Raw genomic sequence first — 27662 nt, 5'->3', positions numbered from 1 at the left:
CAAATCGAAGAGGGGTCGGGGCAACTGCTGTGTGAGTTGGCGAAGAATTTCCCATTTTCTAATACCAATATCTCAGAAACAGAAAGATTTGTGAAATTTTCTGATCCTATCGAAAAAATATTTCTTATATTTTGGAACCAACCATCACATTTCAAGAGGGCGTAGTGTTAAATATTTGATCTTTTTTAAATGTTAGTCTTGATTTAGTTTAAATAGATGTTTTTTGGCGCGTCGAAAAACACTGATTTTATTATCAAAACGTTGTATCTCTCCATCCAGGAAACAGGAACAGTGCTTATGTTTCTAAGAATGAGAACAATCACGAACACATTACTAAAAAGTAGGATTTTTCGGTCTATATATCATGCAAAAGGTTCTTTTTTGTAATAGTTAAAGTTATTTTAATACAGTCCAGACTCGATTATCCGAATGCCTTAGAAAAATTCCACTTCGGATAATCGAATCAAGAAAATAATTTCGTTGTCTTAATTCTGAAGGTAGACCGATGAAAAATGTTTAAATCCAAGATGGCGGCCGAAATGGCAGTGATGAAACAATGAAAAAAAAAATTGTAATTTAGGCCGTTGCAAATATTTTTCAAAGTTTATGTCGCCCCCCCCCCTCTCCTTCAAAATTGGTCTGAAAAATCAGGGGGGAAATTTTTTTTTCCAAAAAACTTCAAAATTTCCATGAGAATAGCAATCTAATCAACTGAAAACAATCTATGCATTTTTCTGCATTGATAATCATATTTAGCATGTTTGAGCTTGTTTAAAAAAGTTTTGAATTTTCATAAAATTCAAATGTACAGCACAAAAAAAAAAAAATTCGCAAAAAATAAAATTTTCGTCAATATTTAGATATTTTGGAAACTAATGATGGCAAAACAACTGGACAGGTGTGATCTCGGAATCGTCCGTCAGGCTGTCACCATCAAATACCCGGAACTAAGATAAGCTGTATCAGCATAATCCAAGCCTGATATAAACTATACTTTCCCATAACTTCGCTGCCGGCCACCGGATATTGGATTGGATCACATACACACATAAAGTGAAAACACTCGCAAAGTTTTAGCCAGATCAAATTTGAGAAAAAAATTGCTCTTCAATGTCTCAGAGAATTGCTCATAACATCATTTTAAGTGATTGCAATAGTCCCATGATTGCAATTTTAAATTATTTATGGGGAATGTTGCTGTAAGCAACAAATTCTTTGTCTTCTAACTAAAGATATGAAACAATAGCTTCTATAACATAAGAGATGATGAGTTGAATGAGAAAGATGGCTATGATTACAGCTAACAATGATGGCTTTTTACTAACATCGAGTTGCTTAAATACAGCAGCAATGAACGACAGCGTGACAATGACGGAAAGAAATAAAAACTAGCCCCGTTGGAAAGTGCAACTCTGTTTGGTGCGATTTAAAATGTGTTTTTTTTTGTTTTCTGTTGTAAGCACACACATTTTAGATATACCTTTTTCGTTTGTGTAGGTGTAATGTTCCACCCTACACAATTGTCACGCGCGTATGTTTGTTGAATGTGTTGTTGTTAGCTTTAGCGGCAAATAGTGACGTTACCTTTACGATGGACAGGGGGTAAGAATACAGAAAAAGATAGATATTGGTTGATTTTTTGTTTCGCGTTTTTTTTTTCAGTTATTGGATGTTTTGAGCAGCTTGCGATTTAGTGTGTAAGTGTGTGTGTAAGAAGGTTTGCTTTTGCGGGGGATAGAGGGAGTAGGGAGTCGAAAGAAGATAGCCCAAACGAAAAAGAAGAGACGACGGAAATGAAAAGCGCTGCAACGTTATTTGTGGACAAAATTGTTCTTATTCAGCTTTTTTTGTTGCTCATCTCGTGTATAATAATAGTGATGTATAAAAGGTTCTTAACGGCTACAACAAAATAAAATAATAGAACTAAAAATCTCTTAAACGTTAAACCGAACCTTCCAATTAAGTTGTTCCATATATCTCGTTCATTCGACAGACGTAATTTTGTGTGCACAAACAGAAAAAAATGTTCCTATTTTGGTTCTACTAAATAACTACGTCATAAACTGGGGGGTGGGCGCTCACACATACAGAAAAAACACGCACGCACACAAAGGACACTCATGCATTCACACGTAGCACAGCCGCGGGTGTAGAGAAGGGCGGGGGAGGAATGGGGCGGGTCACTCCTTCTTCGGAGGTTCTTCCTGGTTGGATGCCGGAGGTTTGGCCGCGGCCGCGGGTTGCGCTTTGATGACCGACCGCAGCTCTTGGCCAAGCTCGCGCAGCGAAAACGACGAGCAGCGGCTGACGGCCCGAGCCACCAGCGGACTGTTGTGGGTACTGCTGGAGCTGGTAGGAGGCGGAGGGAGTTGGAGGTCGTGTTCGCCGGAAGACTTGCGGGGGCTGATGCCGGCGACGAACGTTTGCAGGATGCGGTCGCAGAAGCTGGCATTTTCGGAGCGCGGAACCAGGTTGTGGGCTTTGCTGGTGGTGGTGGGGGGAAGCGGGTTGAGGAGTTGCGGGTCCGGATCGCTGGTCGTTACGACGACGAAGGGGTTGTCTGACTGCGGACTGGTGGGGCTGGGGGAGGGCGTCACTTCGAAACCGATCTTGAGCCGTTGCTCGCTGGGCTTGGCGACCACGACGGGACAGTCGGGTTCGGAGGGGGGAGGAGCGGGGGGCCGCCGGGAGAGATTCAGCTTCATCAGATGGCCTGGGCTTTTGCACGGGGACTCGAAGCTAAGCTGTTTATCACAAATTGACGAGTAATAGTCCAACGAGAGAAGGTTTTCGCCGGACGATGAGAGGAACCGTTCAGTGGCGTTCACGATGAGGGCGTTTATCGTTGGGCTGGGAGGGGGAGTCGACGGAATAGCCGGATCGGGTTCCTCAACGGGTCGGCCGGCGTTCGTGAGCGTCACGATGTCACCGCTGGTTGCGAGCACCTTTTTGAGGTTAGGATCGCCGCGCATGTTCTTCAGCCAGCGGAACGAACGGAAGCGACCCTTGCCGGATTTGGTGGAAGCCGATGCGACGGAAGCGCTCGTGGCCAGAGCAAAGTTTCGCGCGGAAGTCGATTTGAAGGATTTCTTCTTCTTCCGTCGCAACCCGATAGAGGGCCAAGCGGAGGCGTTAGCGTTAGCAGAAGAGGTAGAGGGACAAGCAACGGCTGTTAGTGGTTCTACGGGAAGCTTGCCGTTGCTTGCACGGGGAGGTTTAAAGGGTTCAGGCACTACTACGGCAGGCTTAACGCTACTTCTACTGCTACTGCTGCTGCTGCTGCTGATGGTTGTTGTATTAGCTAATGGTTGGTTTAAGTTTGAACTACTGACAGTATTATGACTAAGTTTACCACTACTGCTACTGTTACTAGCGCTTTCCGCGACGCTCGGTTCACGGATCTTACTGACACTACTACTACTACTGTTACAGCTGACCGTGGAGATTGCGGTTGTGGTGGTTGTAGCGGTGGGATTAGGATGTGATGCGGACGAGGAGGGACCGGAGGAGGTGGGACTGCTGCTACTACAGCTACCGTAGTAATAGTTATCGTTTCGATAGTACAACAAGTTTGCCGCTTTCGCGGGCGATTCTAGTAGTTGCGTTGGACACTCACCGGAATCCCATCCTTCCTCCTCCGTCGACGACTCCGAGCTGGACGTGCCCGAGTACTCCAGGTGGTGCTGAAGCTGCTGCTGCTGCTGGTTGTGATTGTTCTGCAACGGTTGCTGCCCCAGATAGCCACCCTCGTTGTAGCTGTTTTGCTGCTTGATCATCGCCGCCCGGTACGGATCACCGCCAACTTGCGACCGGTGAATCGACTGTTGGTACTGCTGCTGTTGCTGCTGCTGCTGGGCAATGTGTTGCTGATAGGACAACGGGGGAGGCTGTTGGTGGTGCGGCGGTGGGACTTGCCGGTTGTTCTCCAAGCTGGACCGGATCAGCGGGGAACTGTTGTTGGTCATGGCGAGGCCCACCGGGTGGAGCGGGTGCTGCTGCTGATGATGCTGCTGCTGGTGCATCGGTGGTGGATGGCATTTTTTCAGACTCACACTCTCCGAATATTTGCTGCCGTTCGGTACCCTCCGGAGCACGAGTTCGACCTGGAAGGGGAAAAATGGGAGATTAAAAATATACTTGACTGATTTTATAAAACTAGGGTGAATCAGAAAAAACCCTCAAATCGTGCTTAAGGTGGTAGATGGTGTCTTTCACTTTTGGGGCAATGACTGTCAATGATTGTTCTGAATTCGGGGTCCAGAAATAGTAAATTGAAATGAAAAAATAATCACGATATGTAAAATGTTTCTACAAACAACACAAATAAAACCATTTTTTGATTGAAACATTCTGAATCAAGATTTGAATGTTTTTATAAAACAAATATGGCCGCCAAATGGCCGATCGGCCTTTCAGAGTCTTAAACTAGTTCTAATACAACGAATCATATTTGTGGTTAATAGTGAGAAAAAATATACTATGTAATGTATGAAAAATTCTCAATCATTTTAGACTCATTACACCTTTTTTAGGTGGTTGATGCCTTCCTCACATTCATATAAAGAATACAGAATTGCATCATCATTCAATGTTTCATGAGATCTTCAAACTTTTGAACGCGTTAGAAAGGCCTTTTCATAACTCATCCAACGTTGGTTTGCATGACAGATCCGGACAATGTTTTTATTAAAATTGTAACCGATGGGTTCCAATTCGATCATTATCTGCCCAAATATGAAATATTTTGTTTTTTTTTTATAGACTAAGTACATTACATCTACATATTTTCGCTATAAAATTTGCTTTGCTTGCGTACCGAAATCGCAGCCTACTTCACTATGATGAAGGTTCATTTCCAATGCATGAGAGTGAGTTGAGCAACAGATCTTAGATTTAAAAGGGCAGTTCATTATTACCAATAATCACTAATTGGTTGGTAAATCATGATTCGATTAAAAAATCATGTATTAAACTTACATTAGAATTAAGGCCTCTTAGCTAATGGTTAGGATTACTAACAAAGACGCGCCGCTCTCATGCACAACCACTAGGTGTAGGGAGTTAGGTAGTTGCGGCGTTCCAGTATGGCGAGATTGGGAAATTCAAACTTTGCGTTTGGACTTCGAAAAGCATAAGATGACCAGCAGAATCTATGGGAAAGAGAGAAGTGGGACAGACTACCTCGGAGAGCGGAGGATATAAAAGGGCCCCGAAGCCCTAAACTCGTCCTCTTTTGCTATCTAATAGCCGACACTAGTACGATCCGGATTGTGGTTCCTCGAACGAGTTAATTAGCCGCGTGTGCGAGTTGAATTAACAAAAAGTTAAAATCAGGCGTTTAGTTGAACGGTATTCACGAAATCCACCCGAGTGGATAGTGTGTTGGGAAGGTCAGCGGGGAGTGTCCGAGTACACGTAAACCGCGCGTTTCTACCCAGATGATCACCTGGTGAGAGTTAGAGGGACGATCCTGTTGCGTATGCCTGATTTATAACAAGTTTAAGCAAGCCTCCCACACCAAATAATTGGATCATTTGGATCCACCCAGAAGAACTAAAGTGCGCGAGTGATACCGAAAATCTAGTGTCACCGTTCGAGGCCGTCAAGACCAACCATCAACATATGGTCCCACAATCCTGGAAACCCTTGTTCTCACTAGTGAGAATGCCCCGCCGACCAAAGTCACGGTCGTCGACGAAAAACCCAGGCCCGGCAGGCGTGGACGCCGCCGTTATCCGCCATCTTGCGAAGGACGAGTGGCTGATCGAGGTATGTCTGTTCCCCCTTGACTTGCTTGCTCTCTCTACAATACCTTCATCCCGGCCTTCAGCTATCCGGTCGTGTATCGCGACCTGCAGAAGAGCCCCAACCGCGGGACGGCCTCAACGTGCATGCCATCGTGGGATTGTTCGCGCTCCGTTTTGTTCCAGCTAAAATAAACCCCTAAAACCCATCCCAAACGTGTTAAATTCTCTTTTTTTGAATCTTTAATTTAGATTAGTTTTAGTTTTAAGTGCAAAACCGTCGAAAAATCACTAAAGTTTCTGCTTAAAAGTAAAGTAAAGTGCGCTTGAATAAACCGTGCGTGTGTGATCGTTAATTTTGCCTTTTCTATATGCCGCACACGAGAGAGAAGACGATTGTGAGGTTGATAGTGATCGGGTAAGTGCCAAATTATCGTTCGTTCTCCAAGAATTGCCCTGAGAAGTAGCTAGCCGTGCAAATTAGCTCCTGTTGCTCATAATTAAAACCCTTTTCCCCAAAAACTCTATTTTCTACAAAGTACCAGCTAGTCTGTCGTTACAAAATATCGAAGATCCGGCCTCTATAAAGTGTATAAATAGCACCGAATGCTTATAACTTTTGATAGGGTTGCCAGATCTTTGATTCATCGTAATATCTGAGATCCGGCCTTCAAAAAGTGTATAAATATCACTTAAGTGCTAAAAACTAATAGGTTTGTCAGATCTCCAATGTTTTAGGCTCATTGGGAAGGTCTATCAAATACCTTGAAATATAACAAGATGGGTTTTCTTACAAAAACCTCCCTTTTTACGATCATCCAAACATTAGCCAAACCCGTTTTTTAGCATAACTTTTGAAGTACTTTTCTAAACTTCATAATATTAACTAGGGTCTTATGCGACCCCAAGACGGATCAAATGAGATCAAATCGGTCCAAATCGGATAAGCCAGTCCGGAGATAATCGAGTGCATATTTTTCGGTGTACGGACTTACAGACATATACAATGCGCAGAATTTTGCTCGGCTCAAGATTCTGAATCGATATGTATAAATGAAGGTGGGTCTAGGAGGTCAAATTGAGGAGTCAATTTTTCGAGTGATTCATCTTTCATTCATCTTCGACAACGACACAGAGTGCCTGTCAAGAAAACGACCGCCGGTGAACTGACACGAAGTTGAAACGAACAAAACCGAGCTCGGCACTCAAGCAGCCGCCCGAAACAAAGGCACATGCTCTCCCTCTTTTTTCTCTCCCGACCTCTCTTTTCTTCCTCGTACGATGCTGTATGGTGTCGCATTCGTTTGAATGCAGTCATGGGGAAGGTGATCGGAATTTCCGTAAAATGAAAACTTATTCTATGAGTAAAAATGTAAACAATTTCTATGATTTTTTTCAATTTCAGATAAATCTCTCGTGTTACTCACTGAAAAGTTGTTAGGGTACTCCTTGTGGTGCTTGTCCTTGTGAGCGTCGTCGATTTCCGTTTTGCTAAGCGGTAGCAAGAGGTTTCCTTCGGCGTCTTCTACAAGTTCAAAACCAAAGAACACAAATTAGTCAAAAATTGTTTAAACACCACAAATTCAAACAACTCACTCTTGGCGGCTCGCTCCACAAAGTACGTGTTGAACCAAAAGTGGCACCGTTTCTCCTTCCGTAGCACCGAACTCTTGACGAACTCGATCTTCACGTCACCGGACAGCGGCATGCAGTAGTCCATCTTGGCCAGCATCGTGTACGGCGGCGATTGACCACCGCCAACAAGGCCACCTCCACCACCCCCGGTGTCATCCGTCCGCCGGAACTCGGGCAGCGGCTTGGGCGTCTCGCCGGACACGTTGATCGTGCCCTCCCGGATGTTGACCGTCCCCGTGAGCCGGATCTCGCAGATCTAGAATGACAAAGAAGTAAGCATTAGTTGAATGGTTTCAACCTGATAGAAATTGATCATACGTAAAGCTGCACCGGCTGGTAGGTTTCGTTGCTCCTCAGCAGCGTGGCGTAGTACTCGACGTACCGCCGCTGGGACGGAATGGTGACGCCCTTGGCGTCGCTTGTGCGTCGCTGTGCGTAGTAGTGGAGCGCCTCGTCCGCCGTCTGGAACTGCCGGCTGTACAGCAGGTAGCAGCAGATCATGGTTCCTGGGAGGGAGTAAAAGAGGAGAACGAGAAAAACGGGGTTAATTTACTGTGAAACACTAGGCGATACATTTTATTCTTCAAGTTAAATGCTTTTTTAAAAAAAGTATTTTCTTAACAAGCATAACTTTGTAATAGGACTAAGTGATAATATTGAAACATGTTAAAGTCTGATTTTGACCACCCGCCAAAGCATCTTTACTTTCTTAAATACTGTCTTGTTAAAAATATAAATTTTCTATAAGGGTAATTCTCTACCAACTCACACGAAATCGGGAAAAGTTGCCCCGACCCCTCTTCGATTTGCGTGAAACTTTGTCCTAAGGGGTAACTTTTGTCCCTGATCACTAGGGCGTCCCAAAAAAATGAAAAGTTGTCAAATCTTTGGTGCTCACCCCTAGAATGATAGATTAGGATGTCAGGAACAATGTTTTCATACAACAAAAAATTCCCAAAAATGGTTTACAACTCGCGCGCGAAGCTTGAATGAAAAAAGTGCTTTTTTCGAGTATTTTTCAGAAATGCGCGTACAAATCATACTAAAATCATTCAAATTTGGTCGCCGTGGTCTTCAAGTTATAGTTTAATGTCCCCTGAACAAATGCCTGTACAGACATGGTCCATAAAAGCTTGTGTTTGAGCATGGCAGGGCGTTTTAGGGAGAAAAAAATGTATTTTTTAGCTAAAAAATTTCAAAAATCACTCCCCAAAACGAGCCAAAAAATTTTGCAGCCAAAACTAACGCGTTCAGCTTATAGGAAATTTTACGAGGATCATTTTGCTTTTTTTAACATTCAATTTATGTCCACGCAAAGCCGAGATATTTGCATTTTAGTGAACAAAAAGTGACGAATTTTCAAAATTCTTAGTATATAAGCGTTTTTAACACAAAACATGGGCTACTATGATTACAAACGAGAAGGCATATATTTTGAAGATTTTTATTTTGCTCGCTCAAAAACGATATTTGTTCATAAAATTTCATAAAAAAAACATGAGATTTTCTCACAATGTGACGTAAACGACAAATAATCATAAATCAAAATTAATTTCATTAAAGTACATATCTCCAAGCTGTGAACGTGATTTTTTTGCATGTGCATTCGAATTAAACAAATTCATTTATAATAAAAAACTTTTTTTTTCAAAAATAGTTGCATTTTATTCTTCAAGTTAAATGCTTTTTTAAAAAAAGTATTTTCTTAACAAGCATAACTTTGTAATAGGACTAAGTGATAATATTGAAACATGTTAAAGTCTGATTTTGACCACCCACCAAAGCATCTTTACTTTCTTAAATACTGTCTTGTTAAAAATATTCAATTCAATTCAATTCGGTTTTAATGGTGAATAATCAAGATACAATAAGTTCTTTTGAGGTTCATTACAGAGTTTTGGAGTTCCTTTCAGCTGTGTGTTACATCATAATCCATTTTCGAACAATTGTTGCTTGTAGTTAAAGGGTTACCGAAAGTAAGAAAAAGATAAGAAAAAAAAACTTACTAAAATTGCAAGGGAAAGGGGATAGAAATAGAGAAAGCTTAAAACTAGATCACAATTTTTTATCCTTTATAGATGTGCTTGATCATCAGCTCCCCGAGGGCCAGAAATTGCTCCGCCTTGTTACGGCAGCTCCGAAACCGCGTCATCATCTCCTCCGCGAGAGCAAAGAACTCCGGCAGGGTGAAGAGGTCTTCCCCGGTGACTCCTTGCTGGGTCGCATCGCCGCTACCGGCAGCGACCACGCTTTGTTAAAAATATAAATTTTCTATAAGGGTAATTCTCTACCAACTCACACGAAATCGGGAAAAGTTGCCCCGACCCCTCTTCGATTTGCGTGAAACTTTGTCCTAAGGGGTAACTTTTGTCCCTGATCACGAATCCGAGGTCCGTTTTTTGATATCTCGTGACGGAGGGGCGGTACGACCCCTTTCATTTTTGAACATGCGAAAAAAAGAGGTGTTTTTCAATAATTTGCAGCCTGAAACGGTGATGAGATAGAAATTTGGTGTCAAAGGGACTTTTATGTAAAATTAGACGCCCGATTTGATGGCGTACTCAGAATTCCGAAAAAACGTATTTTTCATCGAAAAAAACACTAAAAAAGTTTTAAAAATTCTCCCATTTTCCGTTACTCGACTGTAAAATTTTTTGGAACATGTCATTTTATGGGAAATTTAATGTTCTTTTCGAATCTACATTGACCCAGAAGGGTCATTTTTTCATTTAGAACAAAAATTTTCATTTTAAAATTTCGTGTTTTTTCTAACTTTGCAGGATAATTTTTTAGAGTGTAACAATGTTCTACAAAGTTGTAGAGCAGACAATTACAAAAATTTTGATATAAACATCACGAGTTATCGCGATTTTACGAAAAAAAGTTTTGGACTTTTTTTATTGTTTCAATACAATCGGTATTTCGTAATTATAAAGCATTCTATTCAAAATTTTTGTCTAAATTAAAAAATCATTTGAGATATAAATCAATATTACAGTTGTTTACCTTTTAAAACAATATATTTTCAAGCTCTGAGCGCATTGAGAATTTAGGATATTTTGAAATATTTGCTTAGGAATCTTTCTACAGTAGAATACCTATCAAAACATTTCATATTGATTTCTATGTCAAAAAGTAAACAATATTTAAAATTTTCTTATCTTCTGAAAGAAAGGTATTTTTAATATTTTGAATAATGCATTTTTTAGACTTTTTTCAGGGTTGGTCAGGGTTGATTTTGACTTCTGCTGGTAAAAAAATACTTTTTATGCAAACAATGACTTTAAAGTTAATTAAACATGAACACAAAAATGTATTTCTTGTTGACTTTAAATTTGAGCCTTCATTTAATAAATTAAGCAAAAACACAATGTTTGACTTTATTTTAGACGTTTTCGAAAAATTACGATTTGTCAAAAAAATATCATAGCACTTTCAAGTTTTGTTTTGTTTCAAAAATTTTGTTAATTATCTAAAGAGATGACTTTCTCAATAATCAAAAATTACAATGGTATAATAACTTCCGTTTACGTGTAAAAAAAATAGGGTGATTATTTACACTTAATTTTTTTTCAAGATTTTTCGTCAATACCAACAGTTTTGTAGAGGATTTAAAATCATACAGAAAAAATCTGTATCAAGGTACCGTAAACCGGGGTGACATTGATAAGATTCCAATTTATTTTCGAAATATTTTCGAACTGATAAGGTTTGTATCATGATTATTATTTTTAAAACATGTACTGGGGTAGTCCACACAAGGTCCATGAACTATTTTCGAAAAAAATCAATGGTGTTTAAAAAAATAGCTGCGTTAAAAATTCTTATGTTGATTTCCGGGGTGACTTTTTCATGTTAAAATCAGATTTAAGCTGTTCAAATTTAAATTTTACGTCAAATTTACCATCACTTAGGTTGCTTATATAGTGTTCAATAAAAAAAAATCAATTTGTATATTTAATAAACTAAGTATATAAGCTTTTTAAAAAAATACAAATAAATGTTAGGTAATTGCATCTTAAACTGAATTCGAAGCACGAATCAAAAGTTTTCACATTTTAAATCAATTTTGTTCTATTGAAAATGCCTATAAATTATTTTTCAAAACAAATAATATTTACGATTTACAAATTAAGCTATTCTCCTCCAAAGAATCCAAAGAATCCTAAAATGCATTGAGTTTTCCTACTCAAATTCATGTGCATTAAGAAAATCATAACACTTTGAGAGTATTAAAGAAATACTTAAGTTAGTTATCTAACTTTTCAAACATTTCAAAATTTTATGAAAACTTCTTCTAGAAGTACTTTAAACACATCTCTACCACGGTCAGTATGATTCCATACAATTCAGAACGTATTTGATTAGCATTATTCATTTTGCGGAAAAATCTCAAAACTTTGAAAGTCAACCCCGGTTTACGGCACCGATTTTTGAAACTTTTCGTGGTCTTTTTGCATGCACAGTACGGTGGAAAATTCTGGCTCGCTATTGAACGTTAAATTTCGTATCGGAATTTTTGAAGTAAAAAAATGTATGGAGAAAAGCAAAAAAAAAACTTTTTTTCCCGGAATGTCAAGTGGGAGATTATAAAGTGAAATGTAACGTTCTGTAATTTTGTCGAAAAGATGTTATTGCATGAACAGATTTTTTTTCGCCAACTTTTAACGATCTACAGCGATCCTTAACAGATTTTGCTCAAATTTTCCACGTTTGCCTTAGGAATCGAACCAGGGGGTATCCCCATAATCCTTTTTTTGTCACCCTATTGCACAGTGTCCAATGTCTGTTTTAATATTTTTATTGCTATCAAATTACGAACTAATGTTGTAAATTGGTTTTTCATGTCAAGTCACAAAATTTCAGTGAATTCAAAAAATGTTAAGAAAAAAACATTATTTTTTTAATGTAAAAACTTTTCGGTAAGAATACCGGTTTGTCTCGAAAAAAAATGAAAAAACCCCAGAATTTCATATTTAAAACGTAGTGGCCAACCTGTAGTAATTGCATCCAGGAATGCGAACTAATTTTTTAATTTTGTTTCAGAAAATATAGGTTATTTTACTTCTAAAATTTTTAAATTTACACTTATTCCCCATCAATTGAGATAAAATTACATCGAAAAAATTTAAAATTCAACTACACACAAACCCCGTTGGTTTGACACCAACTGTTGTCAAACGAACGGGGTCACTTTTTAGTTTGACATCCCTTCTACACGGAGTTCACACACACTACCAAACGTTTGTTTTGATAGTTTGCATGAGCGCCGTGTAAAAAGTGACAGTTCGTCACTTTTTAGTTTGACTTTGACCAACCAACGGGGTACAAACTAAAAAAGTGTCAAACGAAAAAGTGACCAATATTTTAATCTTTTTTGATTGTTTTTGCAAAGTATTTATTCTCAAAACCCCACTTTTAGTATTAAAGTTTGCAGTAACCTTCCACCACGCAATTACAAAAAAATCATATCCCGAACATTTACCATACTTATTTCTGGTATAATTAACAACTGAGTAGATAAAACCAGTGATAACGAAATGCCGGCCGGCAGCGTACAGCCGGTCACTGGAACAAACAGCTGAGCCGTACAGTCTACCACATGGTGCTCGCACACACACAAACACACATCGGCACATGGCACACTGGAAACGTCCACGAGGCGACCGTTTTCGTGTGTCATAAAAAAAGCCTCATAACATTCGCGAGAGAGTGACACGCTCGCGCGATAACGCCAACCAATAATATAAACAGTCGCCCTGGCAAAGTTAGTGTGTTTGTGAGTGTTTGATTTTTTGAAATACTGTTGCCTGAACTGTCTTTGAAATGTCATCACACTTATAAAAGAAAGTTTTACAAATCGACATTTTTTTGTAACTTCATTTTCTAGATTTGAGAGTTTCCTTATAATCTAAGGTAGAAATAAGAAAATCTATCCCGAACATTCAAAGATGTTTGACGTTTACCCTGTAAATGTATTAGTAAAATCTCAATTCTTCGCGAAAATTTTGAAACAAAAATTATTGAGTTCTCTTTTTAACACAATTTTGCACAAGAGAGAACTTTTCTCTCGGCGAGTGTCCAGAGAAATTATCTTGATGAAGATTCTTCAATCGTTGGTTCTCACTAACACACTCTTGTTTTCGACGCGTCACTGCTGCTCAGTTGTTCAAGTCTATTGGAAGCTTGACTGTGAACCAAAATGTCCAAAATCACCCCCACTCTACGGTACTTTTGGCGACAGTGCAAAGTGCTCCTGCCCAGCCATCAACAAGGGGTTACATAACCTCTTACCGGACTCTGGCGGAGCTTTTGTAAATAATGTACGACCGACACACGCGCGACGCCGTCCAAGAAAGAGTACTAAAAGTTTACGACCAACTTCCGCAATCTCCGGCAAATCTCAGGGCGGAGGATTGTCCTACCGACTCTCCTCTTCAAGTGAGTGTGTGTCACACGGAAGATTTTTGTGGGTTATCTCGGTCGTCGCGTCTTTTTGCTGAATAAATGAATTTTCTCCAAATCAACTCAGTATTGGCGTTAGGATCTACCGGGTAATGACCAGTACAAACAGATGCGAGGTCGTAAAACTTCGCATCCGGCAGTCGAGGTTATGGACTGCTGATAGATGTTGATTGCTTTTACAGTAACGCCGTCAAGAAATTTGAACAATTTGTTGCCAAACTGTTTACAGTTTGCTTGCAACAATAAAAAAAGAAAAATTAGCAAAAAACTGAACATTTGATAAGATCAAAGCCATTTACACTGAATAAATTACTGAACCCTGCAATTACTTCCCTCAAGGGGCAAGACTCCGCGCAATGACAATCGCTAAACGAGCAAATCCCGTCAAATCAGTTTGCAATCACTTCCTTGTTACAGCGTTCTAAGCCGCAACTAGGCTTGCTAGTTGGACACCTGTCCGGGCATGGTGACCTCCTTCGCAAACCCAATCGCGACTCCCTGCGAGAACTAACAATTAGTTACATCCACACAACGAGTAGTAGTAGCGGTGTGATTCAGGGATTTGTCTCCTTGCGAGAGTAGTGTCCAAGTTTGTGTTCAAACGTGGAACTGAATTATAATTGCTGTACGGAGCACGCGGACCGTCAGAGGGCTTGCCAGCAGGCTCAAGTTTTCCAAAGTGTATTCGAACCTATTAGAACAGGGTTCCGGTAGTAGGCAGTTCTCTGTGGAATCGTGAATCTTTTTTGTTATTTTTCATGTTTCTTTCAAACAGATTTGGGTCAATATCTGGTTCATTCATTAAATTTCAAGAAGATTCTTAAAAAGTCTTCTTTGTAACCGCGAGAAAGTATTAGTACTAAAAAACATATCTTGTCTAATGGTGTTCAATGTCTCATGCATATTCAAAAAATGAAATAATAAAATAAATAATTTGAACTTCTTTTTTTTTTCACAATTCTTTCATCTACCTACAAAGTTTTTTTAGGTCGTTGGCAATATTATTCAAAGTTTATGAGGTAAATAAGAATGAGAAAGAAAATATTTTCGGAATCTTTTCAAGTTTTCACAAAAAGCAGCAGTAACATTTTGTTTTAATTTGTTAAATTTTCTAATCACCATGTTTATTTTACAATTTCTTTAAACAAAATCATTACAATAATTTTTTTATTGTGTACTTCGCTTCATATTCATTTCTTTACCGGCTTTTTTTTTGTTTTGAATCTCATGAAGTTTTAACGAAATTTTATGATTTGGATGGTTTTATGATTTGGATGGTGGAAATCAAAAATTGAAAAGTTTTAACTATTTCTGAAATATTAAAGATTGTGATACTGATTATATTTATGCTACTTGATTTTTAAATGAAGCTTGAAACTTTTCACGAACATTTTTGTTTGTCTTTAAAAACATTCCAATAAGTCGAACAAAAAAAAATAGTATCATTTTGGGTAGACAAGACTATGTAACCAAACAGAAAAAAAAATGATGGTAATATTCATCAGGAAATGGTGACAGATTTTGTGGCAAAAAAAATGATTAATTTTACCCCAGAAAATGATGAATATTCATCAGTTTTCGATGAATATTCATCAGGTTCACATTTTTACACATTTTGCCTTCCTCACCTTACTGAGGAAAGGCTATAAAATCACTCGGAAAATGAACTTTTTAATTAGACCTCCTAGGTTCATTTGTACATATCGACTCAGAATCACCAGCTGAGCAAATGTCTGTGTGTTTGGCTGTATGTAGACATGTGTACCAAATCAATGTCACTGGAATATCTCGTCACAGGCTCAATCGATTTTGGCCGGAATGGTTTTAATCGATCCGTTTTAACGTCCCATAAGTTGCTATTTAAATTCATGTAGTTTTATCATGTATTTGAAAAGTTATGTTAAAAAAACTGTTTCATGTTAAATTAAAATTATGGTAAAAAGGGTGATTTTTTCATGAAACCCTCACATGCTATATATTTTTAGAAAGCATATGAGAAGACCTTTTAGGTGGAGTAAGAATTTTCAAGATCTGACTTACCTATCTAAAATTACAAGCAGTTTAAAAAATGGTCTGAATTCACATAACCTCAACTGGTCGGGTCTGATCGCCAGGAAAAAGCCGTGTAGGAGGGATGCCATTTTCCTCAAAGGCCGTGTCTGTATAATCTTGACAAAAAGTCTGTAGGTAGTCTGTTTTTTACTCATCAAAATGTGGACACTTTAGGAGGGTTGGAATCACTATAAATTAGAGGAAGGCACCAACCACCTAAAGGTGGATTAAGTAACGTTTTTATGTAATATTACTCAAAAAAAGAGGTAATATTCAACCTACCAAATTTTCAACATTCCAAAACTCAACTTTTTTTTCTGTGCATTTTTTGATTTGGAAATACATAAAATCTATATTAAATTTTCAAAGCAACCTATGAATCATGCTCATTTCTAGAGTTTTTTTTTTAAAGGTTCAATAAACCAAATTTTTAGTTTTTGCTTTTTGGGTGTTTTTAATACCCCTGACTCCAGGCGGTTTCAAAATCACCCAAAAAGCAAAAACTGACAATTTGGTTTATTGAACCATTAAAAAAAAAAACTCCAGAGATGAGCATGTACCCAGAAAAAATGATGGTAATATTCATCAGAAAATTATGACAGTTTTTGTGCCAAAAAAAAATATGTAAAATTACATCAGGAATTGGTGAATATTCATCAGTCTCTGATGAATTTTCATCTGGTTCAATTATTTTAAAGTTAAATTAATCTTAAAAGAGGTGATATTCAACCAACCAAATTTTCAACCTTCAAAAATTCAACTTTTTTTTATCTGTGTACGAGGACCATCTTTTTTTAATTGTAGAATTATCTTTCGAGAAACCTTTGAATGAGTCATTATGTTTGAAAATCTGGCAACCCTATTTTGAGAGCAAATATGGCTGGGACCTTTTCTCTGTACATAGTTATACAGCAATTCCCCACGAAAACAGCATGATTCGAAAAAAAAGTTCTCCGATCGAGCTCAATTTTTTTCTGGGGGATCCTTGGCCGAAATAATTAGACCCGTATTTTTTTGTTTGGCCATTAGGGTGACCTACGCCGTGTTAGGGTGGTTCGAAAAATGGTAATTTTCGTCGATTTTCGCAAAAACCACTTTTTTCAAAAAAGTCATATCTCCGCGCCATTTCATCCGATTTTAGCTGTCCTAGACGCAAAAGAAAGGTGATTAGTTTGGCTTTTTGGGAAAAATAGTAAGAAGTTTCAAAAATCTAGCTTAACATTTGAAAAGGTCGTATGAAAACTTAAAATGCTGTTTTGAAGGTCTCGGGACCAAAGAGCCTATGTCTGAAAATATTTTAATCGGATTCCTTGGAAAATTTCACATAACATATTAAAAAATTGTGAAGTTATGTTTTCGATACTCTGAGATACGATTTTTTGAAAATAAAAACTGGATTTTTCGACGCGCCACGCGCAAAAATGGGAAAATGACGAAAACGGGAAAAAATCGACTTTTTTCACTAAAACTGCGATAACTTTAAAATTTCAGCGATGACCTATAGATGTTATGGTACCAAAAGTTGCGTCTTTTAATTACGAAAATTTTGGTTTCCAAACATGTATAGGTCATCGCTGAAATTTTCAAGTTATCGCAGTTTTAGTGAAAAAAGTTGATTTTTACCCGTTTTCGTCATTTTCCCGTTTTTGCGCACGGCGCGTCGAAAAACTCAGTTTTTATGTTGAAAAAATCATATCTCCGAAACGTGTTAATGGATATTCGCAATTTTTTGATATGCTATGTAAAATATAAAAGGAATCAGGGAAAAATATTTTCAGACATGGGCTCTTTGGTCCCGAGACCTTGAAATCGACAAAAGAAATTTTCATAGGACTTTTTCAAATATTCAGCTAGTTTTTTTGGACCTCAACATATTTTTCCTTAAAAGCTCAACTAATAACCTTTCTTTTGAATTGTGGCGCTCCAAAAATGGTTCAGCCGTTCCGGAGATATGATTTTTTGAAAAATGAGTAATTCTCTACGAAATCGGTCTTTTTTCTTCAATTTTAATTTTTGTATTTTTTAATCCGACTGAAACTTTTTTGGTGCCTTCGGTACGCCCAACGAGGCCATTTTGCATAATTAGTTTGTCCATATAATTATCCATACAAATTTGGCAGCTGTCCATACAAAAATGATGTATGAAAATTCAAAAATCTGTATCTTTTGAAGGAATTTTTTGATCGATTTGGTGTCTTCAGCAAAGTTGTAGGTATGGATACGGACTACACTGGAAAAAAATGATACACAGTAAAAAAAACATTGGTGATTTTTTATTTAACTTTTTATCACTAAAACTTGATTTGCAAAAAAACACTATTTTTAATTTTTTTTTATTTTTTGATATGTTTTAGAGGACATAAAATGTCAACTTTTCAGAAATTTCCAGGTTGTGCAAAAAATCATTGAGCGAGTTATGAATTTTTGAATCAATACTGATTTAAAAAAAAAATCGAAATATTGGTCGCAAAAATTTTTCAGCTTCATTTTTCGATGTAAAATCAAATTTGCAATCAAAAAGTACTTTAGTAAAATTTTGATAAAGTGCACCGTTTTCAAATTAAATCCATATTTAGGTGACTTTTTTGAAAAAAGTCGCAGTTTTTCATTTTTTAAAATTAGTGCACATGTTTGCACACTTTGAACAAAAAATATTTTTGAGAAGCTGAGAAAATTCACTATATTTTACTTCTTCGGACTTTGTTGATACGACCTTTAGTTGCTGAGATATTGCAATGTAAATGTTTAAAAACAGGAAAATTGATGTTCTCTAAGTATCACCCAAACAACCCACCATTTTTCAATTTCGATATCTCAGCAACTAATGGTCCGATTTTCAATGTTAAAATATGAAACATTTGTGAAATTTTCCGATCTTTTCGAAAACAATATTTTCAAAATTTTAAAATCAAGACTAACATTTTAAAAGGGTGTAATATTGAATGTTTGAATATTGAATTGAAAGTCTTGATTTGAAAATTTTGAAAATATTGTTTTCGAAAAGATCGGAAAATTTCACAAATGTTTCATAGTTTAACATTGAAAATCGGTCCATTAGTTGCTGAGATATCGAAATTGATAAATGGTGGGTTGTTTGGGTGAGACTTAGAAAACATCAATTTTCCTGTTTTTAAACCTTTGCACGGACCTCCGTGTAAGCACGAGAGCAAGCAGCAGTCAAGTGCTCAGTGCTCCATCGTTTTTTCGATTTTTTTTTCGCCGTAAATTACCGTGATTACCCGCGAGTTTGCTCCTGCAGCATGCCAAAGGCCGGCCGTGGCCGTGGCAGTTCGAGTGCGGCCTCGAAAAACCCGCGAAGTTCGTCTACCGGCCGTGTGCAAAAAGGTAAACAAACCAACGCCGTGTCGACCGCCATCGCGCAGGGGAGCGTGAGCGCAGAAGGCATCGACAAAAAGTTACTACATCCCGGATATGTTCCGAGATCACCAGTGCGAACCCGTTCAGGTACTTCCGGTGCCACGACCAACACGTCAACATCCGCCAACATTCCCATCAGGAACGAGTTCCAGATACTGAGCGACGACGAAGAAAACAACAACAACACCGACGGTAGCAGCACTACCGACGACGACGACGACGATCGCCGTGCACGGAAAAAAGTGCCGACGCCAAAAACGAACAATTCTCCAAAGGAACGTAGACCACCTCCAATTTTTGTTTTGGACACGTTGGTGGACGATATTGACGAGTTGCTGGAAGGCCTCGGATATTGTCTGAAAATCGGTAAGTCATCAGTGCAAGTCTACACATTTGACAACAAGAACTTCGACCTGGTTGTGGAGAAATTGAAGGGTAAAAACTTCAAGTTCTACACATTCGACTCCGTGCAGAAGACAGCCGTTAAGGTCGTCTTGCAGGGGTACCAAGACCGCCCGATCTCCGACCTCAAGAAGGACCTCTCGGGTGTCGGAATAACGCCGCGAGACATAAAAGTCCTCTCGCGAAAGACAACAGTCACAGGTACACACACACTGTACCTGTTGTACTTCGACCGCGGCACCGTCAAGATTCAAGACCTGCGACGAACTAAGGCGTTGGACGGGTTTTGGGTAAACTGGCGGTTCTATTCAAAGAACCCGTCGGACGCAGCACAATGCCACCGTTGCCAGAAATTCGGCCACGGCTCGCGGAACTGCAACCTCCCGCCCCGCTGTGTGAAGTGCGGTGAAACACACCTCTCTGAGGCGTGTGCACTGCCGTGCAAGGCGGACCTGGGGGACAAGGCAGAGCAAACCAAGGCGCGCATCAAGTGCGCCAACTGTGGAGGTAACCATACCAGCAACTACCGTGGATGCAGTGCACGAAAAAATTACCTCGAGGAGCAGGAAAAGAGGAAGAAGAAAGCAGCAGCGTCCCACCCTCCTCAGCGAAGTACGAGCGTAACCGTGCCGGCTGCTGGGCAGCGTACGGTTCCCGCGGACAACTCAGCATTCCCCTCTGGCTGGGGGCGATCGTTTGCCAGCGTGGTTGCTGCCGGTAGCGGCAATGCGGCCCAGCAAGAAGTCACCGGGGAAGATCTCTTCACCCTGCCAGAGTTCTTTGCTCTCGCGGGGGAGATGATGTCGAGGTTTCGGACCTGCCGTAACAAGGCGGAGCAATTTCTAGCCCTTGGGGAGCTGATGATCAAGCACATCTACAAAGGATAAAATACTGTGATGTAGTTATAAGCTTTTTCTCTTTCTTTCCCCTTTCCTTTGCAATTTTAGCAAGTTTTTTTTTAATTTTTCTTGCTCTTGTCAGTGCCATAGTTATAGAAATAATTGTTCCAAAATGGATTATGGTGCAACACACAGCTGAAAGGAACTCCAAAACTCTGTTATGAACTGCAAAAGAACTGATTGTATCTTGATTATTCACCAATAAAACCGAATTGAATTGAATAAACCTTTGCATTGCAATATCTCAGCAACTAAAGGTCGTATCAACAAAGTCCGAAGAAGCAAAATATAGAGAATTTTCTCAGCTTTTCAAAAAAAAAAATTTCTAAAAGTTTGCAAACATGTGCACTAATTTAAAAAAATGAAAAACTGCGACTATTTTCAAAAAAGTCACCTAAATATGGATTTAACTTGAAAACGGTGCACTTTATCAAAATTTTACTAAAGTACTTTTTGATTGCAAATTGATTTTACATCTAAAAATGAAGTTGGAAAAATTTTGCGACCAATATATTTCGAATTTTTGAAAAAATCAGTATTGATTCAAAAATTCATAACTCGCTCAATAATTTTTTGCACAACCTGGAATTTTTTGAAAAGTTGGCATTTTATGTCCTCTAAAACATATCAAAAAATAAAAAAATAAAAAATTGTGTTTTTTTGCAAATCAAGTTTTAGTGATAAAAAGTTAAATAAAAAATCACCAAATTTTTTTACTGTGTATCATTTTTTTCCAGTGTATTATTCCGTATCCATACCTACAACTTTGCCGAAGACACCATTTCGATCAAAAAATTCCTTCAAAAGATACAGATTTTTGAATTTTCATACATAATTTTTGTATGGACAGCTGCCGAATTTGTATGGAAAATTATATGGACAAATTAATGATGCAAAATGGCTTCTTTGGGCATACCGAAGGCACCAAAAAAGTTTCAGTCGGATTAAAAAATACAAAAAATCGAATGACCGAAATCCTAGAGAACTGCTCAAATGTGGTTTTTGCGAAAATCGACGAAAAACGCAAATTTTTGGACCACCCTATTTCGGATAGAACCACCCTTATCACCAAACAAAAAAATATGGGTCTAATTATTTGGGCCAAAGAACCTCCACTCCAAATTTGAGCCAAATCGGAGCACTTTTGATTTGGAGACTTCCTGTTGGACGTGGAATGGCTGTATAGATAATGTAAAAAATTGCATATTTTCTCAGAGAACCCTCTACTGTGGGAGCCTCGACAACCGTTTGACATTTTCTGGTGGGCACCACTCACCGTATTGGGTCTTCTCCTAAGAGGGGGCGCCTTCGCGTAGAACAAAACTTCAGTTCACGGCAGGAGAAACGAGAGGGGTGGGGAAAGCTTTCCAGCATCAATTAAGGTTCATGTTGATTTATTGCCACAATAACGGCAAGATACATTTTATGTACGCGACGAGCACTCGCGTTCCCTCCAAAGCCGGGCAGAGCGACGGCAATAAAATAAATTGGCGATATTTACTGTGTCACTTCGCGGCTATTGGGTTTGCGAGGTTCCATTGCGGGGTTATACTTTTCAGCGCAAGGTCGCACGCACTTGTCGTAACTAATTAGCGGTACTGACCTGTTCGGCCCTTGCCGGCTTTACAGTGGACGGCCACCACGTTTTTGCCGTTGGCCCGCAGGTGCTCGTCCACGTCCCGGCAGAACGACGTGATCAGCTCGATGTCCGGTGGGTTGTGGTCCTTGAAGGGGTACACCGAGTAGTACTGGAATAGAGGGAAGAGAGAGAAATAAAGAGTTAAATTGAGTAATATTGTGAGGTTTTATAGTAAAGTCTTCAAAAGATTGAAATGTTCCGTATCTATATTCATTTAGTTAGTTCATCAACATAAATTGTCCAGAACCAACATTTTTAAATTGTTATCAGTTTATGATAATGTGTTTATGTTCTTTTAAGTCATTAAAAATTAATCAATTTAGCAACAAGCATGCAAAGCGAAGCAATTTTCATTGTTTTAGTGCAAACCATTAATCATAATCACAAAGCCTAATTAAAAAACTCGAACAAGATCTCAACTTAAAGACAGTTAATTAATTCCCGCCTGCACAAAGTGCGTTCCCGTGATCTAACGTACAAAGCTTCTCACGTACCGGATCGTGACAGCAAATCAAGTTTTCGAACATCGACAGCAATCAACGGGCGCGCGCTCGCTTAACTCAACGTTTAGTCAGGCTTTAGTACAAACGACTATACTCCGCGCTAAGCCGCTTCAATTAAATTAGGGCTTCATTAAATCGCAAGCACAGGAATTTAGTGGCTGGCACGTGCCGGTGAATCGCGTTAACCCTCTACTGCCCAAATTTTTTTTTCGAAGATTTTTATTTTTCCCGTGTTTAGGAGGTCATTTTGAGCAACTTTTGTTCTACGAAAAACTTTACTTCTCTTGTTTTATATTTTTCTTGTTTTATTTTTAGTATTTTAATTTGCATTTATCTTATTTAGTTTATGTTTGTTTTTGGTAGTATTTGGCCTATTCTACCACCTAATATAATTACATTTTGCCTATTTAATTTTTTCACGTTTTTACAGCCACTTTTTCAATTTTTTGTATGTTTTTCACATTTTCTGCAATAGAATGGCACCATCATCATTTTAATTGCAAAAAAATGCGTAGAGGCATAGTCTGGGACAGTACAAAAATTACTGCATACTTCTTTTTACTGAAAATATAGAAAATGTTAGTAAAAAACACAGCCAAAGTTGACCCCTGAAAAAAATACATTTTTGAAAACATTGGCAAAGTCACATAAAACAAGTCACACTTCCAACCCTGAAATTTTCTAAAATTTTAAGAGTTCTTCTTTCCAATGCTTTTTTAAGATCAAAAATCGGATGGAAAATTGATTTTTGGCGATTTTTTAGATCGAAGCCCGTCTAAAGGCGGGGTTAGGTTGTAGAGGGTTAAGGTTACGCAACGGCTCGCTCTCCTTAAGACTTGGCAACAAAGTGTCACATATTAGTGGCCATCGGTTAGTTTCAACCCATTATGAGCAAGACACAATTGAGCCCAACTTCAGCCCTGTCCAATATGTCAACGTACGCGGCCAAAGTCCACCAACATTTGTAATTCGCTTGATGCAATAGAGTCAATTAATTTTGAACAAGTACTGCAACATGGTCCCCATTTAAAGGCGAGGAAGAGGGGAGAGAGGAACTATTCATGTCATCAAAGCGCATTTGTAATCATTAATTCAAAGCGTAATTTTCATTAGCTTGGGCCCGAAAACGCTTGAGCGCATACTGACTGTTTCTATACCGCTCGTAATGGAATTGTGACTTGAGCCGAAGGACAAACAGCTGAAATTATTGTCCCGATTCTTCCCTTCCTACATCCCCCAATATCACTGAATTTTACCTCTTTCCCAGTGTAGAACTGTTGAAGACATCACGTCTGTTATTGTGTGAGCGAGATTAAAGTTGGCATAAGGAAAATTTTAATAAAAAAACAAACAATCTACGTCTATTGCAAGCATTCAAATAATTAAAATAACAAAACTATTCTTGAAGGCAATACTCATTAGAAAAACTCAGAGTAAATAAAGTTTACTTAGCGTAAATTGAAATATTAGGGCTTTGACAGATTTTTTTTTCTGAAATTCGTCAATTCGATTTTAAATTAAATTTATTATGTTTAATTTAACACATTCCTCACAAATTGAGATAAAATTAAATTGTTAATTGTTGAAATAATGATCAACAATAAATTTTTTGGCTTTTTTCGGGGAAGATATTTTTCCTGTGCTCAGAAGGTCATTTTGAACATTTTGTACTCTAAACCCGAGCAGCTATTTTTTAATGAGAGCTAACACTGAGAAAATGTTATTGAACATGAGCATGAGCATGAGCATGGTTGACTGCCAATGAGCTGCTACTCCGTTATTGACGGATCAGCTGAAGTTACACAATGAACCAACAGATGAGTCAAAAAAATCAAACCATCCACATTAACGACCCCCGGGTCTTTTGTGGTCTCTATTGCAAGTTTCTGCTCGAACCTAGGAGTCCGAAGGCTTGAATGGGGAGAGCACCCAAACCTCTTTTTACTCCAAGGAACCTTCCACCCCAGTGTTTGAACTGACGACCTTTGGATTGCGAGTCCAACCGCCGCCAGCGATTCCACCGGAGTAGGCTTGGTTTGGTGCGTTGTTTGTACTTATGGCATGGAGATGACTCCTACACCTGGATTGACTTAACGGCCTAACAACCAAGGCCGGGACCGACATTTTACTTCCTCATTCGATGGAAGGTTGGAGCAGATAGGAATCGAACTCAGAATCATCCGCTTACAAAGCGGACAGCGTAACCATTCGGCCACGCACCGCCACCATCAGATGAGTAGTGGGAGCTAATCATCCTCACTGTATAACCCCTGAAGATCTCTGCTTTAAGTCAATACCGGCGCCCCCCCAAGGAGATGCAGTTCAACAAAGGTAGGAATGTTAGTCCGATAGTTGAAGTTGCAGACTCATCAGACACAGAGTTTGTCGCTCTATACCTGTTAACACCGCATGAGACCGTTGAATCCACAGCATCTCCTTCAAGCATCACGGGAAGTGGGGGAATCGTGTTAGTAGGGGAAGGAAAGGGAAGGTCAGGATTCATCTTGGTAGATGATATGACCAGAATGTGAACTGTGAACCATAATCGTTGCCTTCTGAGCTACGACGCTATGAGAAGGACTTATCATTCGCGTATTTTTTTACTTCTTACCGCCGGCGTGCCATCCGAGCAACGATGCTTTGGGATGGGCTTTCAAAACGAAATGAAATTTGAATTAACGCGTTATTTGGTAACGTACAATTTAAAATAGATTCGGATTCATTATTGATAGATGATATGACCAGAAACTGAAACATAATCATTGCCTTCCAAGCTTCGACGCTATGAGAAGGACTTAATTATATACTCAATCCCGTAATTTTTACTTCTTACCGTCGTCGTGCCATCCGAGCCACGATGCTAAGGGAAGGGCTTTCAAAACAAAATGAAATTTTTAGCAACGTATTATTCGTTATCATGTAAACCTCAAATAGTGCTGATACACCGAACTGTTTCAATCGATTTAATGAAATTCTTCGCGCATGACTTCTTTGCAACAAACTTCACCACGAATTTACCCAGTCCGGACCGCGAACAACCGGCTCAACAACAGAAAGAAAATATATACACGACGACGCGAAGCCTTCTATCAATAAATTCAAGAATCTTCTAGCACTTTCTCGCGGATTCTCGCGCGTCGATTCTTCAACCGATCTCCCCCACGAACACCACACGACTGAAGGCCAAACTCCCAAGGCCACCACGCGGCAAGCTAACACTGAGAAAATGTTATTGTTCACAAACTTTCAACTTTTAGATGCTGTATGTCAGCAGCCAGCAGTCTGATCAATAAGAACAAAGTTGTTATAATTTTATTAGATTGAAAATTTATTTTCGGTCTTTTTTTAATTTTTGAAAATATTTTTCCGAAGATCACATTTTGTTCAAAACATAATTTCTCATATAGCGTAGTCATCTGAAGACACCAAAGCTCCAAAACATTCGGAAAATCCATTTTCCAATTTATGTTGCGATCTGGACCACTGTGCAATGTCCCCAGATTCACGGTACACGGAAAATATTTCACTTTTTATTCTTGAAAAGTTGTACTCCCAAAATATACATAAAAAAAGCAAAGCAATCCACTTTAACGACCCCCGGGTCTTTTGTGGTCTCTGTTACAAGTTTCTGCTCATTTCTAGGCTTCCGAAGGTTATGTGTGGTGAGTCACTCAAAACCTCTTTTACGCTAATGGACCGACGTTTTACTTCCCCATGCGATAGAAGGCGGGATCAGGCAAATCTCGTCTCGAAAATTGCCACTGGGTCTGTCTGGGATTGAACACAGGCCATACTGGGGTGAGAGGCTACCACGCTAACCACTGCGCCACCGGACCAGGCAAAAATGTATATATTGTAAATTTTTCGAAATATTTGATATAATTTAAAAGACCAAAGAATTTGAACACTTGTTCACGATTTTAGGAACTGATTTTTCTCCGTGCAGAGTTGCTTTAAAAGCTGCACAATAAAAAAAAGTTGAAGTTTGGAATGTTGAAAATGTGGTTGCTTGAATAAACCTCTTTTTGCATAATTTAAACTAAATAGTTTGTAAAATTTTTGAATTCAACAAAAACTGATTAAAATGTCTTCAGTTCCTGCCCGTGGTCAATGTTTCATTCATTTAAAACTTATTATTTGAAAATGTTCAAAATAAGTGTTTAGGCCTTTTGCCTTTGCCGAAAATATCAAATCAATCAGAAAATCACATCTGCAAGTATGACAAAGTTTGAAATTTGAAAATTCTTTCAAAGAACTTCAGTAACTATCCCATTTTTTTCGTGCACAAACCTGTATTGTAATACAAAGAAGGCCCCCTCACAATCGAGATCTTTTAATTAATAACGATTCTTCGATGGTTTTGAATCGCCGTCGCGTTCCAGCCTCGGTACCATGCTAGTAATTGCTGGCAAATAATCATGAAACCACCACTGCGACTGACGATGATGACGGCTAATGATAACGACTATGGGCCATGTTACTCTGGGGCTGGCTGCTGCTGCTAGGAGGAGGGCCACATCATTTATCTTAATATATTATCTATTAAACTATTTAAAAGCTCATTGTTATAATCTGCCTAGTTTGGTCGGTCGTTCGTTCGTCAAGTCAATTATTCTCTGCGCGGGGTTGGGTTGCATTACAGAACATAACCTGTAGAACAAACGGTGGGAGGGGTTCCGAGTGCACACCTCCACATGACTTGTTCTAAATCAAACCGCGCGCTCGCGTCGCTTCGTGTGTGTGTGTGTGTGTATCGCCTCTCTTTAGTAGAGTAATAACTAAGCAACAGTACACGATTATACCCACTGACTGAGTAGTTGGTTGGCAGCACGTTCTCTTTTTTTTGCTTGAGGGGGCTTCCTCCTCGTCATCGGAGCCGGGCGCGCGCACCCTAAACAGCTGTGCATGTCAGCTGTTAGTGGCACTTGTGCCCTAGTACAGGGCA

The 27662-nt window shown here is 39.0% G+C and overlaps 1 protein-coding gene across 6 annotated transcripts in view; it reads right to left on the bottom strand.

Annotated features, from left to right (window-relative positions):
* LOC120413114 (phosphatidylinositol 3,4,5-trisphosphate 3-phosphatase and dual-specificity protein phosphatase PTEN) overlaps positions 1 to 27662 on the bottom strand; it is a 146135-nt gene that overhangs the window by 10388 nt on the left and 108085 nt on the right. For 4 of the 6 annotated variants that reach the window (XM_039573821.2, XM_039573822.2, XM_052708865.1 and 1 more), the window contains 5 exons: positions 22179 to 22323; positions 7698 to 7885; positions 7341 to 7635; positions 7172 to 7269; positions 1701 to 4103 (listed from right to left, as the gene is read on the bottom strand). In XM_039573821.2, the coding sequence (XP_039429755.1) occupies positions 2181 to 4103; positions 7172 to 7269; positions 7341 to 7635; positions 7698 to 7885; positions 22179 to 22323 (2649 nt within the window). In that variant the 3' untranslated portion in view covers positions 1701 to 2180. Of the gene's footprint in view, positions 1 to 1700; positions 4104 to 7171; positions 7270 to 7340; positions 7636 to 7697; positions 7886 to 22178; positions 22324 to 27662 lie in introns of those variants that run through there. The other 2 variants (XM_039573823.2, XM_039573825.2) reach the window with 1 other exon arrangement.

Source organism: Culex pipiens, chromosome 2, assembly GCF_016801865.2.
Source record: "Culex pipiens pallens isolate TS chromosome 2, TS_CPP_V2, whole genome shotgun sequence".
NCBI lineage: Eukaryota > Metazoa > Arthropoda > Insecta > Diptera > Culicidae > Culex > Culex pipiens.
The sequence above is the reverse complement of the archived record's forward strand: the minus strand, read 5'-3'. Positions and strand labels throughout refer to the sequence as shown.